Below are 15,269 nucleotides of genomic sequence, written 5' to 3' on the forward strand. Positions count from 1 at the left end.
CCGCCTATTAATGAAGAACTTTTCCCCAATTTGATTTTGCTGATTTCCTTTGAACTTAATTTAGCCGATTCCCCCCTCATACTGACCTTGCCGATTCGTCCCCTTTGCCAATGCGTAACGAGCCGATAGCAACGCATCGGTCCTTAGACATTTACCCTTCCATTCTTCAACTGATGATTACTGTGGGACTTCCAAGAGAGCCCTTAAATTTCTCCCAGCAGTTTCAGCGACCCTTCTTAGCGAGCGCTCATCATCTTGTGAAGAAGGTTGCAACGGAGATCAGCCGATGGTACCCCAATCGGTTCCTCAATAGAGCATCTACCAGGCCTGTTGCCCCCCGAGTCTCAGCCAAAGCAAAACAGAGACAAGGATACGCAAATTAGCTGTATGGACCTGGGCTTGATCATGTCTGAGGGAGCTTCTTATGCAGAGCCAGCCGATTTGCACATAAATCGGCTTCTCAAAGCAGAGAGCCTTCAAGGTGAGCTGCCCCCCGAGCCTTCTTCAGTTCTTGCCGGCCAGATCGGCTCCTTTCCTTTGGTGGATCTGATGACCTGATCCGCACGTCCGAGCTGCTCCCGGCATTGTTCTTGAAGAGAGGATCTAAGCCCTTAGACTACTCCATTGAGGAGCTCTTCCATTAGTGCTCCCTTGACGCTCTGATCGTAACAGTTACTCCTCTTAAGTCGATGTCTGCTGCATCGGCTGTGCTCGAAAATTTTCGAATTTATTTTTTTACGGCCGACCTGTGCATCGGCCCCCATATTCCGGTACCCATCATCAAAAGATGAGATGCTTCCGTTGCACATCCTCGTATTTTATCCACCTGGGTGCCCCCCCGAGCCGATTCTGTCAAGAGAATTGATGGTATCGGCTCTGTTGGATAACATGTCGAACTCAGGCAGAATGGTGGGTGAGGATAATTTTGGCCGATTGCTGGAATCGGCCTCCATGTTGCTTGTTCGATGAAAGGTTTGTAATGTCCCTTCATAAATTTTTGGGGCCGATCACAAGGATCAGCCTCGCCATGTTTGCTCATTAACGTGTTCTTGTTACTCGTCCAGGCCGGTAGACAGAACCAGCCCAATCTCTGACTTTATCATGTTGGTGTGCTTGCTGTTGTCCACCTTGAATGCATCGTGTAATCGTGGAGCACTAAACTTCGTCGGAAGAACGAGCACCATGTTTGTGCCAGCCGATGTTTCATCATCGGCTTTCCTTTGCTTGGGGCGCCACTCCATTTTCCGTGGACGACCCTCTTCATCCAGGGTTCGCTGAACCTTTGCAGCCAGATCAGGCCTTTCCTTCCTCAAAGTATGCAAGTATAACCTCTCGGCTTCTTCCAGGCCGCGCAATCGTTGAACCCTGCGTTTCTGGGAACGGCTGAGTCCGTCGGGGCACCACCTTGGCCGGTGGTACTGTCTTCTTCTTCTCCCTCGTCTTCGAATCTTCGAGATCTTCCGACCGAGGGGACTCAGCTCGTTTGCTGCGTGGCGGGAGAGGTCCTAAGCGCTCGAACACGGACACGTTGGCTGCCTCCTTCTTCTTCCGGTTGCATTACGGGCAATTGCCGATTGTTGGCAATCGGCTCATTCCCGAATCCCAGCGAGTGCTCGAAGAAAGGACAATCCCGATGCTCTGTCCTCGTCGTCTCGCTCCTTTGCCTTTCCCTTGGCACAACGCTCGTGCTCCTCCTCATCGCGATTATGCCGACGATGTCTTCTGGCTTCTCTAGCCAGACGATCTCTTTCATCATCATCGCTGGACCGTCGGCGTTGGTCGTACTGACTCACATACTTGTTGAGGAGGTGATCAGAGAGAGGTCGTTGATATCTTATGTTCTTCACTTCTCCCTCTGTTACGTAGCGCTTGCCGTCTTGGCGGAGCCGATCGCGTGGAGCGGCTTCCTCTGTTTCTTTGCTATGAGAGCAGCTGCCCTCATCTCCATCCTTGCCAGTGTGGTGTCCGAGATCTACCATGTTGATATTGCACATGAAACCCGGCTGGCACCCTGCATGGCAAGCATACTCCACCATGTTTACGGCGGGAAAGGGGTGTGTGTCGACCTTCATGGCGTATTGGTTGAAAATCAACCGTCCGTTTTCTATCGCCGCTTGGATGTGCTGACGCCACACCCTGTAGTCGTTGGTGGCATGGGAGAGCGAGTTATGCCATTTGCAGTATGGCTTTCCATTCAGCTCTTGCGCCGTGGGGAATTTGAGACCTTCAGGTATCTTCAACTGCTTTTCCTTGAGTAGGAGGTACATGGCTACTGCACGCTTGAACTTGTCTTGGTACAGGTCCGGGTGGCGCTGTTCATATGCTGAAAGTTTCTGAACCACGTGCGCTAGCGAGGGATAATCTGCTTGGGAGGCCATGTCCTTGAGCTGTGTTGCAAGGCCTGCTACTGCCAACTCGACTGCTTATACGAACCGAATAGCATCGGTTCCTAAGATTCCTGAAGCGTTGGATGTATTCTGTCACAGTTTCTCCGCGCTTCTGACGTAGCTGTGCTAGATCGGCAATGCTAGACTCGGAAGCTTCTGAATGATACTGCTCATGGAATTGCTCTTCCAACTGCTTCCAAGTTTGGATGGAGTTCGGTGGTAGCGATGTGTACCACCCGAAAGCCGATCCTGTGAGGGACTGTGAGAAGAACCTCACGCGCAACTCATCTGACGCTGAGATCGTGCCCAGCTGTGCCAAATATCGGCTCACATGCTCGATGGAGCTGGACCCCTCTGACCCACTGAACTTTGTGAAGTCCGGGAGCCGATATTTGGGTGGCGGCGGGATCGGTTCGTAGCTGTTGGGGTACGGCTTGGTGTAGCCGAACGCCTTCCTTTTTGGCATCATACCGAACCGATCTTTCGAATTGTACAAATCTGATCCGCTGTGATGGCTGAAGGTGTCGAACCCCGAAGATTCGCCGGGGTGGCATACTTAACCAGCCATGCTTGCTTTTCCGGTTCTAAGCCAAGCTGCAGGAGCTGGGCTTTGGAGGTTTGTCGGGGCGGCGTACTTAGCCGGCCACGATCGCTTCTCGGGATCGGCTCTCGACGTTCCTCCCGCCGTTCCGGAGGCCGCCGTTATTGCAGCCTGGTTCGAGAGTGCCCAGGCGTTGCCGTCCGGCACGTATGCGCACGCGTATCCGTGCGGGACCTCCTTAGGTGGCTCAGGCAGGAATTGGTAGTCACTAGGATCACCACCAATCTTGTGGATGACGTATGCCGATGAGTTCGGCAGTTCCGGTGCTACCCACGCGAACGGCTGGGGCTGGAGCGGCATCTCTCCTTTGAAAGTCCCCAGAGCCGGTCCCGACGGGGAGTACCGGTGACTCATGATTTCCTGGACGACGCGCAGAGCGACACGCTCCAAGGTGTTCACCAGGCTCTCAGAGTAGCGGTGCGGCGAATGAGCCACCGTGTAGTTGATCTCCTGCCGCAGCGACTCGGGTGCGTTCTTTCCGACGGAGCGGACAGGTCTACTCCATCGAGCGCGCCTTCAGGTGTGAAACCCTTCCACCCGACGCCATGGGAGCGGGTTCGGTGGAAGGAGCCGATGAGTTCGGCTTCGAGGGTTGCCTTGATCTCGTCATGCTTCTTCTTGAGCTCATCGAGCAGATCCGCGTATGTGACCGGAGTATCTTCCGCCATCTCGGATGTAGATGGCGATGTCGTGGATGTCGTCGACGGTCCCACCGGGCGTGCCAGAATGTGTTGACGTCAGAAACCCACTGGCGGGCAGAGACGGGCAACACCGTAGAGCCGGGAACAACTAGGGCTGCGGCTGGCCCTAGTCCCTCTGAGCGACGGCCCGCAAAGCCTCCTGGTCGCACGCACCGATGTTTATCACAAGGGCGTGCCACCTGACCTATACCCGGTCAGGAAGGTGTGGATGATGCCTCGCTTAGTTTCCTGCAGGTGCACACACGTAAACGTTAAATACGAGCCTCGATCGGCTCTCGAGGTTATCCTGTGAATCGGCTCAAAGAGCCGATCCACCCATGATTCGGACGGGGTGTCCGAATATATGGTGGTCCTGCTTGATCAAGGTAAAGCTAATGAGATCTACGACGATGTGGGGTTTTCACCGCATAATCGGATCATCCTACTCCAGGTTGGGCCTCGCGGCCACGCACGGTGATCGTAAGCCGATCCTAAACAAGGCCTAAAAACCAACACGAGGTTGATCCTCGGAACATCCTGCTTAGGGCCAACGAACGACACCCTACGTGCCGCTGGATCCTCCCCCTTTGTAAGGCCTAACTATTGCAGATATTAAACTAATCCTTGTAGAACAAGGATGCAACCGTAACGGATCAGATCTACTAAACTATGATCAGCGGGGTGCCGCCCCTACGCCTAAGATAGGCGTAAGGGCGGCTAGACATGCAAGGGTTGCACTACGAAAGCATGCAGCATGAAGAACAATGCTAACCCTAACATGTCTAAGATAACTACGTTGCTCGCCATCAAAAAGGCTTCGATACGAGCAACGCATGAACAACGTAGGCAGGCTTGTGCTGCCTAGATCGCAAGATGCGATCTAGGCAGCATGATGCTTACCGGTAGAAACCCTCGAGACGAAGGAGTTGGCGATGCGCCGAGATTTGTTTGTGGTTGAACGTTGGTTGTTGTTTATTCCATAAACCCTAGGTACATATTTGTAGTCCAGCGGACTTTCTAATGTGGGCGTGCACTAAACCGTGCACGAGTAAGATTCTATCTCTAATCTAAGATGCGATCTAATATGTTACAGATACACGGGCAATTAGGCCCAACTTGGTATAAAAGGCCGATTCACGTATTCCTTCTATATATATTTCTTCACGTCCATCTTGATCGCGGCCCACCTCTGACTCGGTCAAATTCTGGTGATAACAGAATCAAAGATAATCTAGTATTGTACTCGTATCAAATTGTTTGGCCAAGAAATGATTCACATTGACTTCGGAAAAAAAAAACTATGACAAATATATCGTGAATAGTATTTTAATATAGGACCTTCAAGTCTGTTTTTTTCACCCAGTAAACAAGAGAAGTTATTCCATGGTGAATCTTTCGTATACGAGTACAATACATGATCATCTTTGATTCCCAAAAAGATTTAAATTTTTTTGACCTTTTTCTAAATTACTAATTTTTTTAATATAGGGTGCGGTTACTCCTAGGTTCACCAACGTATTTTCGTGTTGAACATGCCTTATGTAGTGGACTTGTGTTTTGTATGTGTGTGTATGCATCTTCCATTTAATTGCACATAAAAATCGCAACTAGTATCATATGCTTGGATGGTAGCCGGAACCCAACCTATCAATTTATTTGTTATGATCAAAATTTGGTCTTTGTTTGGATTGTTACCAATATTTTGGCATGCCTATGACTTCTACCAAGTTCAGTTCATTTTTTCTTCCCATTGTAGGTCAACTCATGTGCAAATAGAAAATAATAAGACTTTTGGCAAGCTAAATCTGGCCTAAAACTAAACATACCCTTACTTTTGCTGAAAATGCACTCAGTAGTTCGTACTACTCACTCCGGTTATAAATAATTGCTAAAAAATAGATATATATATATATATATAATTTTTAAATATAGTAAGGTAAGGTACTAAGGTGGTTTAATTCAAAATCATGACAGAGGTGTCTTCCGTTGGAAGCTGTCTAAAATATCGGCTTAAAATACGTACTCTCGTTCAGTTTCCAAACTCCACTCCCCCACCTTGCCCGTGTCGCACCGCCGCCGACCGGCGATGATGGCCGGCAACGACGACCTCGCCGCCCTCCGCGAGCAGACCGCCCTCGCCTCCGCCGCCGCCGCCTCCGTCTCCGACCTCGACTTCGCATACCAGCTCCAGCTCGCCGAGGCCATCCAAGCATCCCTCCTCCTCGATGCCGGCTCCAGCAATCCCTCCTCCTCCTCCAAAGGCAAAGCCCCCATCGCCTCTTCCTCCGCCGCCTCCTCGTCGTCTCAGCCCGCGCCCGCCCCCGCGCCGCCGCAGCCCTCGGACGCCTCGATCGCCCTGGCGGTCCACGCCGCCGACCTCGCGCGGGCCGAGGAGGACCACCGCTTCGCCAACGCCTGCCGCGTCTACCACGCCCGGGCAGCCGCCTCCGCCTGCGTCGCCGCCCACGACGCCGCCTTCGCGCGGGAGCTCGCCCGGGTCCCGGAGGACCGGTGGGCCCACGACGGCGACAACATCGAGCGGCCCCTCGACCTCCGCGCGACCAAGCCCCTCTTCCGCGTCCTCTTCAAGGGCATGACCAGCAAGGAGGTGGTGAAGCCGCGGGACCGGGACCCCGGCCTCGCGGTGCTCGCCGTGGCGCTCTGCGACTCGCGGGGGGAGGTGGTGCTCAGGATACAGAAGCCCGTGGAAGGCTTCGCCGGCGGCCGCATGATGCTCGAGCTCATGGCGCTCACGGAGGGCCTCCAGGCAGCGGTCGGGTTGGGGATCCAAAGCCTCACTATCGTCACCGATTACAGGGCGCTGCACAACCATGTATGTACGCCATGATGCAAACCCCCTCTGAATCTTTGCATTTATCATCTCTTTCACTACAGCTACTAACCCACCTCTAAATCTTTACATGTGTCGTCTGTTTTACTGTTCCTTAGCAGTTACTTGAAGGGCTCAGATTTGTGTATGCTGGTTAATGCAGGATGTTCTTGTCACATTGAAAAATCGATCTCATTGTAGTATACATTTTGCCGATGCTGTTTAGGATAATGGACAGTTTCAGTGGCTGTCTAACTGTATTGTTGTACTAATGGATTGAGATTTTGGAGGTTACATACAATGTTCAGAAGAAACGTCTGGAGGAACCATAATCCATAATCTAATGATTCTACCATCTCATAATTGGATAATCCTATCTTTAGCTAATTTTTAAGAACTGGGGCCGTAATCCATTTCCATTATATCATAGCAGAACTGATATGTAGTGTTCTTATTGCATGGCTATACAGTTAGACTCTAGTACACCAAAAGAAGATCCCCTTCTTTAGCTAAATGTAAACCTAAATTTTTAGCTCTGTTTGGATTGGATGTTCCATATTATTTGTTTACAGATTTGGGTTTCATTATATGCTGCATTTGCTTATTATACTTTGAGAAAAGCACAAGAGGAGTTTCTCTATTAATTATAATGGTACCAGTTTCAGCTTAAAAATATTAGTACCTTGTGTTCATGCTTGATGCAAAAAAAAGCGTCCTTTAACTCATTGAGTTAAAGGTTCCGTCCAGACGAATGTAGTTGGTCTCAGAAGACTGTACTGAGTTTTCAGATGTCATATTTAGACACGAATCCCAATATATGTTTGACTGCTTAGAGTGTGCTGTGGCAGTATCAGAACTAAAAAACATTGCAGTTCAGGGTCAGGACTAAAATAAGATGTGCTTGCAGCGGGCACGTGATTGAATTCTTTATCAGTGGTCTTATTATGATGTCCTACACAGGCTTGAAAAAATATGCATGATACCCTCTTATGCTTACTTCCTAATCTTTGGGATTGCAGATGCTTGGAATTTGGCGCCCACAACAGAAGAAGCTCGTAGACATGATAGATCAAGTTGAGTCAGTACAGAAGAAATTCAAGCAATGTGAAATCTCACTTGTGGAACGAGGCACAATTGATTATGTGATGAAATTAGCAAGAGAGTCGCTGATCTCTCAGATTGCAAAAGCTGTTGCTGTCACTGCTAGCAAGGAGAAAAGAGAGACCTGCGCCATCTGCTTGGAAGACACTGATGTTTCTAAGATTCACGCAGTTGAAGGTTGCGCACATCGCTTTTGCTTCTGCTGCATGAAGGAGCATGTGAAAGTTAAGCTACTCGATGGAACACTCCCAGCTTGTCCACAAGAAGGTTGCACTACAAAGCTGACCTTGGAGGGTTCAAAGATATTCCTATCGCCTAGACTATTAGATATCATGGTGCAGCACATCAGGGAAGGACAGATCCATCCTACCCAAAAGATTTATTGCCCGTACCCCAAGTGCTCATTCTTAATGTCCTTAAGTGAAATGAAACAGCCAATGCAAGAATCTTCCTCAAGGCACACCGTTGCTGATGCTGCTACATTGAGAAAGTGTGGCAAGTGCTATCGCTCATTCTGCATCAACTGCAAGGTCCCGTGGCATGATAGGATGACTTGCTACGACTACAAGATAAGGTACCCCCAAGCTCGTCCAGAGGATGCGAAGTTACAGAACCTTGCACGGCAGCAGCTGTGGCGCCAGTGCATCAAATGCAAGCACATGATTGAACTCGCAGAGGGCTGCTACCATATGACTTGCGTGTAAGTAACTAATTATCTATTTCTGGCTGTGCCATTTTCATATCTATCTTTACCGATGTTAAGGATTTACCTAATGCTCAAAGCCTCCAATTCTTTTCCTGTTTAACCTTTTGATGCATCTTATTCTTGCTTAATTCTTTCAGGTGCGGCTATGAATTCTGCTACACCTGTGGGAAAGAATGGAAGGACAAGAAAGCGACCTGCACCTGCGCACTGTGGGATGAACATAATATTATCCGTGATGACATGGATGAGGAGGAGGACGACGACGATGACTACGATTCTGAGGATGATGATGATGAGTACTATGCTGGACAAGGCCATTACTACGGCCGGGCTAATGTTCATCATCATGGTGTAGGAGCCCAAAATTTCTATGGCAACAACAATCCCGCTCGTCATCAAGGTGGTGGAGGGGCCCAAATTTATCGCAACAACAATCCTGGTCATCATCAGGGTGGTGGAGGAGCCCAAATTTACGGCAACAACAATCCCGGTCGTCATCAGGGTGGTGGTGGAGGGGCTCGGGTTTTCTACAACTACAACAACTAGTCCTTGGTCCGTAAGCACGACATACTATTTGGTTTTCGTATGTAACTGCCATATGAAATTAGGGAAGGCGAAGTATGATGGATGAACGTGTTTTTAGTTTATATTCTATGTTCTTGATATGATATTAGCAGTGATTGATATTTGCATTGTGATGTGCTCTAGGGTAAGCTTACACCACATCTGCTTCTCATGGTAGACTTTGCTCCAGTTTTCTTTTTTTAGGAACCTGGCAGTAGCGCTGCCTTTTCTATTAGAAAATGGAGAAATAATCCACGCGTCCCCGCCCCTCTATATATAACCTGACAGTTTATGTCCTTGGAAGCAAGACTAAAAGCGACGAGGTTGAATACTCTCCTTCCATGGAGCCGCCAATCATCCACCGAAGTGAACGAGTGCACGCTCATAGGCCTTCCATGGAGCCTGACTGGACAGTGAGGCAATCCTTTTGATTGGTAGCACCTCGGGCGGCAAGGATACTCTGTGAAGAGAATAGATAGGAGAAATGCTTGCATTTTGGCTCAGCGCATGCTTTCTGTATCTGATAAATTTCTGTGTTTTTACCTTGTGACTTCATCCCATTTCTCAAACAAGAAACACATCATAATCTCAGCCGATTAATCATGAAAGGGAGAAAGAAAGAAGAAATAACCCTACAAAAGCTCATATCAGAAGAAAAGGCTATGTAAGTAATATAACAAGTGAAAGTAAGCTCCGCAGGAAGAAAGAGTGGCATGCCAACTCTTGTAGTTCCAGTCATCTATTATACATACAGGGGTGTAAAGGGAGCAAAAGGCCTATATATAGATAGAAAAAGATATCCTCAAATGGGAAAGGACCCAAGAACCTAACATTTGGTAAGAAGGATTGTGAAAAAAAACGTCCTGTTTCTTTTGCAACAAGGGCACAAAAACTTCTGTTGCATGGTTCTAGTTCTCTGTTTACACCACAGACGTAACCAGCCAAGCCGGGTGGATGGACCAGTCATCCTCTTGCACCCACCATGGTTTTCTTCTCATGTAGGGAGTCGGTGGGCTCGCTCTCGGCTTCGATCATCGCCTTCTTGGCGAGCTCATACCCTGCAAAGTTCATTGCTCCGAGAGGAGCAATCCAGAAGAAGCGCGGGATCGCACCCTTGAAGAGCCCGAGAGGGCCCTCATTCCGTAGGATGGAGAGGACTATCAACTGCATGGAGACTGGCGTGCCTGGAGGGGCAGTCATCATCCGGGTCTTCATCACGTCGAAGGGGGTGGTGACAACCGCTGCAAGACCTCCAGACAGTGCTCCAACTGCTATGGTTTCCCATGGTTCCAAGTCTCTGCTCAAGACATGCTGTGCCGCCTGCAAAACCAAGGGCATGATCATTAGTTAGATACATTTAGTTTTGGAAAATTAATAAGAGATTGCAAATGAAACAAGATATGCCTAAATTACAGAGCATTAAGCAAAAAAAGTTTTAGAGCTGATGTAAATTACATTTCAACTTTGGACAACTAACAGTGAATTGACTAAGAAAGTAACTGGTTCTACCCCTTAAACTATGGCCTAGTTGGAATCGACCTTACTACTGACATCTTTGAAGAACATAAAAGACACAAAATAGTCTAGGCCAGTCATTTATTCATTGATGCATGGAACATATTTCCATCGAGTTGCCATTTCAGAATCACTTTCAGATGTACTCCCTCCGTCCCATGAAAGTTGTCTTAGATTTGTCAAAATTTGGATGTATCCAGACACTATCTAGTGGGTGGATACATCCAAATTTTGACAATCCATGACAAGTTAGGACGGAGGGAGTATGAAAGTTTTCCAATCTACTGTACAGAGCCGATAATAAGCTCCATATATATTGAACTGAAGGAAACTCAAGGTAGGCACATAAGTTCACATAAAACAGGTCGCCAAATGCCAATTTCAAGGCATGGTGAAAAAATATATAGAATAGATAGAATTAGGGATACCTTTTTAGCTTCACCATAAAGGCACATTCCAGCGACATAGAAAGGAACCTCACGACAAAGAGTGGCTCCAGTGCCACGGAAGAAGCCCCTTATGCCATCTTTTTGCATGGTACCAACAATGGCCTCCCCCACATTGTCAAAGATTCCAGCCTGTAAACGTTGCTTAAGAACCTCACAAGGAATACGGACGACGGTTCCCAGGATTGTGCTGCAGAAGGAAGCCAATGATTGCACCTGCAAAAGGAGCAGCTCATGAGGCAAAGCGATTATTAGAGTACTCTTTTTTTGGCCAAATATCCTTGTTCTGATGCAAGGAATGCAGAAAAACTTCCGCTTAACTATCAGAATGCTGACAAGGGAAAAAAAATGGTTGTGTACTTAATGGCTTTAGGCAGATCAAGTTTCTGATTAGGTTGGGAGGTAAGAGACAAGCTAGAGAGTTCATGCTATGGTGACAAACTTTAAAAATTTCTGTTGTGAAGCTGACAAGGCAGGTTCAGACCCAATGCCAATGAGATGCAGAGTGGATTGTACCAAATTTTAACACCATATAGCTAAGGTAAATTTGGTGTTGGTAGAAATTTATAAAGCGTACCTGAATCTCAGGAAGTGTTGGAGCCACTCTTACTAATATGAGCTTACTTGCTTCAAAGATTCCTGTCCTCAAACCATGGCTGCAAATGGCATGATGTGAATATGCAGCCTCCTGACAAATGCTTGTAAAACCGTGAAAAAGAACAAACCTTGAAAACTGTCCTAGAATTGCAGGGATAGAACCTCGATACAGTCCTTGAATCCCAATTTGTGGAAGCTTTGAAATGAGCTCTGGAAATGAGAGCGTAGATGCTTGAACACGTGTCTGAGAATACGAGAAGACATGAACTTGTATGAGAAATCTCCATGGGACTGCAAAATCTCCCAACAAGATTATTAAACTTGAACTGGCCTAGACTAAAACAGAGGACAAGCAACCTCAAAGCACAATATGCCTTGTCAATTAAACTACACAATGAATGATTGAGACTGATCTACCTATGCTATCTGTGTCAGCTTTTATTTATTTGCATATGGTCAAACGTCCTAAGAGTTCAACTTTAAGGCTGTACTGTAATGTTCTGACAATGGTCCTGCAAGACGCAGATGTTGTTCCACATTATATGTAATAAAGTGGAACATAATATTATCTATTTGGCCTCAGTCACTCAGGTCATTAGGATATCCTTTTCTAGTAGAGCTGAATGTCAACGCAAGGTATTGATAAAACAAATGCTTGGAGATCAAATTTGTTTGAACTGAAAGGTAAACTGAAGCATGCTATACCTTCATTGTATCAATAGGATGCAACATAGAGGTAGAAAGTGCACTAGCAAGGCCTCCAGCTAAAGCTGACTTCAACACATTTCCGGTGGATATTTCTACAGGTGGGGGAATAGCAACCAAAGTTGCAGCTTCAAACCAAATGTTCCTGAATGCATTTGTAAGTTGAAGAGACAAGTCAATGGCAATCTTAGTATGGACACTGCTAGAAAAGAGTATCGCCATGTCTAGTTGGACGTTCACTAAAATCAACTCAGATGTAATATTTAATAGAACAAGATGATACACCAGACATACCGAGGATCATCTTCAAGGCGCTCTGAAGGAAGTAGAAGCATGAAGCTGCGAAAATGGCTATATGAGATTGATCCCTCCGAATCTGCATTTAGATAGCGCAACATGGCAGAAGCATGATCTTCATTGGCCGGAAGGCCTGCACCTTTTAACGATTCAAGGATTTGATTTTTCTGAAGTGTGCCGGACTTGCTCAAACATAATGTGGTGTATGCCCGTAGTATTGTTGCCTCCTTCTGCTCCATCAAGGATAGAAATTGTTTCCACCCAATCGATTTTGAAAAGAAGTTACTTCTGGTACGCCGTAACAAATCCCGAGCATACCTCCTCGGCAATCGCCTCTTTCTCATTGCAACTTCAAGATCTTCCAGGGTGACTTGGCCATCACCATCTCTGTCCAATTCCTCAAAAAATCGCTTTCCTGCAGCAACACACGTACGCAATAAAGCTTAGGAATAACCACATCAAGCAAATCTCTGAACTCTGGAGTTCTAGATGTATTGACTGTAGATAAGTTGATACCCTCACAACCATTAGATTACTATTAGAGAAGTGTCTGGTGGATTACAGTAGTCCAATTAGATTTGTTAAACCTGGGAATAGGATGACAGTACTACCAGGTTCTCGCGTGTTTAATGGGACTGCTTGCTGATGCACAAGTAAAGATCACAAGCCTAATATAAATGTTCAAGGTAAGCAGAATAGAAGAATATCAACACATCAGATGAACATAATTACATGATTATCACAGATCCTAAATCTGCATATTGGAAGGTCATCTATTTGAATAAGGCAACTATTTAGGTACGATTGGTCTACATATTAGGAATCAAAATACTTGCACATTTCAACATTTATCCTATAGTTGTTTCATTTAGCAGTCATCTGTTTGCGGCCATAATAGATGATGCTACTTTACAAACGGTAAGTTTCAAACTACTGCAAAATCATCAACCTATATGACAAAAAAGTAAAGTATCATACGATGAACACCTCCCATCGGAAAACACCAAAACGGTGCGCTACTATACCTTCAAATTCAGTGTACCGGAAGAAGTCCTGCACGGAGAAAAGCTTCTTCTTGTCTGGATGGCTATCCCCAGAAGTCGACAATCTGCCAACCAACTGCGGAACTAACTCAATCAGCTCCGTGAGCGAAACCGTGGACAGGGTTGACCGCAGCCGCTCCACATTCGACAGCGGGATGTTGAGCAACCGACCAGCAAACTTTTGTGGTGGTTGTTGTGCAGAATAACCACCACTGTCAACCCCCTCCCTGTCCCCAGTTACACTTGCAGGTCCCTCCTGGCCAGCAGCCGGCGGCGCTGAGACCGGCGAGTCATCGACAAAGCTTGCCGGTGGCGCCCCCACCCTGGCAAACCCCAGGTTGGAAATGAAGCCATCGAAATCAGCCTTCTTACCGACGATAACCTTCCTGACAACCTGAAACTGATCCATCTGCAGGGCGGCGCTGCCGAATTCCTCGCCCTTTTGCTTGCAGGCGCCCTCCAGCACCTGCAGGTTGTGCGCCAAGGCGTCGAACGCAATGCAGAGCAGCAGCTCCAGCTGCTGCTGCTGCTGGTGCTTTTTTCCCGTGTCCACGGGCGGCAACTGTTTGTTCCGGCCCCGCTTGGGCTTGTCGTCGTTGCCGAAGCATCTCGAGAATGACCTGAGGGGCTTGTGGAGGAAGTTGGTGAGGACGACGTGGAGGTGGAGGAGGCAGTCAGGCTGGCGCTGCTGCTGCTGCTGCCTCTGCTTGGTGGGGTCGGATCCGGGGATGTGGATGGGGAGGTGGAGGTGGGCGAGGGCGCCGCGGGCGGCGGCGAGGAAGGAGTCGATGGGGTGCTGGTCGGACGCCATCGCGACGAGGCACGCGGCCGCGGCTGCGGTGGGGACGCTAGGTGGCGCGGTGGATCCCGGCGAGCGGCCGCATACCGGTTAACCAGCGGCGGGCCTCTCTCTCACGAATGGTGGTGGTCCGTACCTTCCGGCGAGAGGCGGCGGCGGCGGAGGATGAGCCTGTGCCGTTTGTTTCGATGAGGCGAGAGAGGAGGGAGAGGTGGCCGGGAGGAGGAGGGGAGACGGGAGGTGGAGAAGCGGCGAGCCGCGAGCAAGAACCCAAAACGACAGAGAAAAAAAGAAATCATTTTTATTCTTTAATGGAACAAAAAATCCAATCTTTCCTTGGAAATGAAATGCGATGGCCCTGTTTTTTCCGCCCAGATTCATTCGTCTAACGCTGCTGCTCGTGTGGCCACTGGCTCCCCTCTGAATCCTCATGCAAAATTTGCTGAACATTCACTGCAAATCTCATGTTTTTTGACGTGCTGCAGTAACTACTGCGCACCCTATCACTGTTCTATGCACAAAGCAGTGATCTTGTTATAGATCTCGTGAAGTTTTGTCGGAAGAGTTCTTCAATCTACGGGAGAGAATTTGGCAGCAGCAGATATCTCATTTCGCATGCCAAGGAATGGAAAGGGTGACCACCAATCCAACTGCCCCTTCTGTTATGCTGGGCCCGCCAATGGTGTATCAGCAAAATGGATAAGACTGATGATAAGAAAAAGGAGAGGAATAACAACAACAGCCTCTGACGTGTCACATCTTGAGATCTGCCACCCCAACCAACCAACCAACCAAGTTGTCCCAAACTATCCCAGAAAAACTAAAATTTTATCAGTTGCAAAATGAAAGGCCATTTATTCATGTCAAACAAACCAACAAAAAAAGTTCCAGCACAAAATTTCACTCACTGCTCTAGCATATATTGACATCAACAGAAACTCCCTGTCTACACAAGAACAAGAAAAACAAAACAACCCTGTTTGCTGCTTCCATTGCTA

The 15,269-nt window shown here is 47.8% G+C and overlaps 2 protein-coding genes across 2 annotated transcripts; one reads left to right on the forward strand and one right to left on the reverse strand.

The window, feature by feature from the left end:
- Nucleotides 1–5,757: 5,757 nt before the first annotated feature.
- Nucleotides 5,758–8,851, forward strand: LOC124656480 (E3 ubiquitin-protein ligase RSL1-like). The gene is made up of 3 exons (XM_047195216.1): nucleotides 5,758–6,501; nucleotides 7,518–8,299; nucleotides 8,443–8,851. The coding sequence occupies exons 1-3, from the start codon at nucleotides 5,758–5,760 to the stop codon at nucleotides 8,849–8,851; spliced, it is 1,935 nt and encodes a 644-aa protein (XP_047051172.1).
- A 691-nt stretch (nucleotides 8,852–9,542) lies between these two features.
- On the reverse strand, nucleotides 9,543–14,531 carry LOC124651278 (mitochondrial substrate carrier family protein C-like). Its single transcript, XM_047190387.1, has 7 exons — nucleotides 13,455–14,531; nucleotides 12,427–12,844; nucleotides 12,133–12,277; nucleotides 11,556–11,671; nucleotides 11,408–11,486; nucleotides 10,813–11,046; nucleotides 9,543–10,189 (listed from the first exon to the last, which is right to left on the reverse strand). The coding sequence occupies exons 1-7, from the start codon at nucleotides 14,281–14,283 to the stop codon at nucleotides 9,833–9,835; spliced, it is 2,178 nt and encodes a 725-aa protein (XP_047046343.1). The 5' UTR covers nucleotides 14,284–14,531; the 3' UTR covers nucleotides 9,543–9,832.
- Nucleotides 14,532–15,269: the final 738 nt, after the last annotated feature.

The sequence above is a fragment of the Lolium rigidum genome, chromosome 5 (genome assembly GCF_022539505.1).
Source record: "Lolium rigidum isolate FL_2022 chromosome 5, APGP_CSIRO_Lrig_0.1, whole genome shotgun sequence".
In the NCBI taxonomy this organism is placed as follows: Eukaryota; Viridiplantae; Streptophyta; class Magnoliopsida; order Poales; family Poaceae; genus Lolium; species Lolium rigidum.

Coding starts and splice junctions, on each gene's coding strand:
- LOC124656480 (XM_047195216.1), top strand. CDS start 5,758: ATGGCCGGCAACGACGACCTCGCCGCCCTCCGCGAGCAGACCGCCCTC. Junction 6,502..7,517: donor ACAGGGCGCTGCACAACCAT/GTATGTACGCCA, acceptor TTGGGATTGCAG/ATGCTTGGAATTTGGCGCCC. Junction 8,300..8,442: donor TGCTACCATATGACTTGCGT/GTAAGTAACTAA, acceptor TAATTCTTTCAG/GTGCGGCTATGAATTCTGCT.
- LOC124651278 (XM_047190387.1), bottom strand. CDS start 14,283: ATGGCGTCCGACCAGCACCCCATCGACTCCTTCCTCGCCGCCGCCCGC. Junction 11,672..12,132: donor ATCCTATTGATACAATGAAG/GTATAGCATGCT, acceptor TCGTATTCTCAG/ACACGTGTTCAAGCATCTAC. Junction 11,487..11,555: donor ATTCTAGGACAGTTTTCAAG/GTTTGTTCTTTT, acceptor TGCCATTTGCAG/CCATGGTTTGAGGACAGGAA.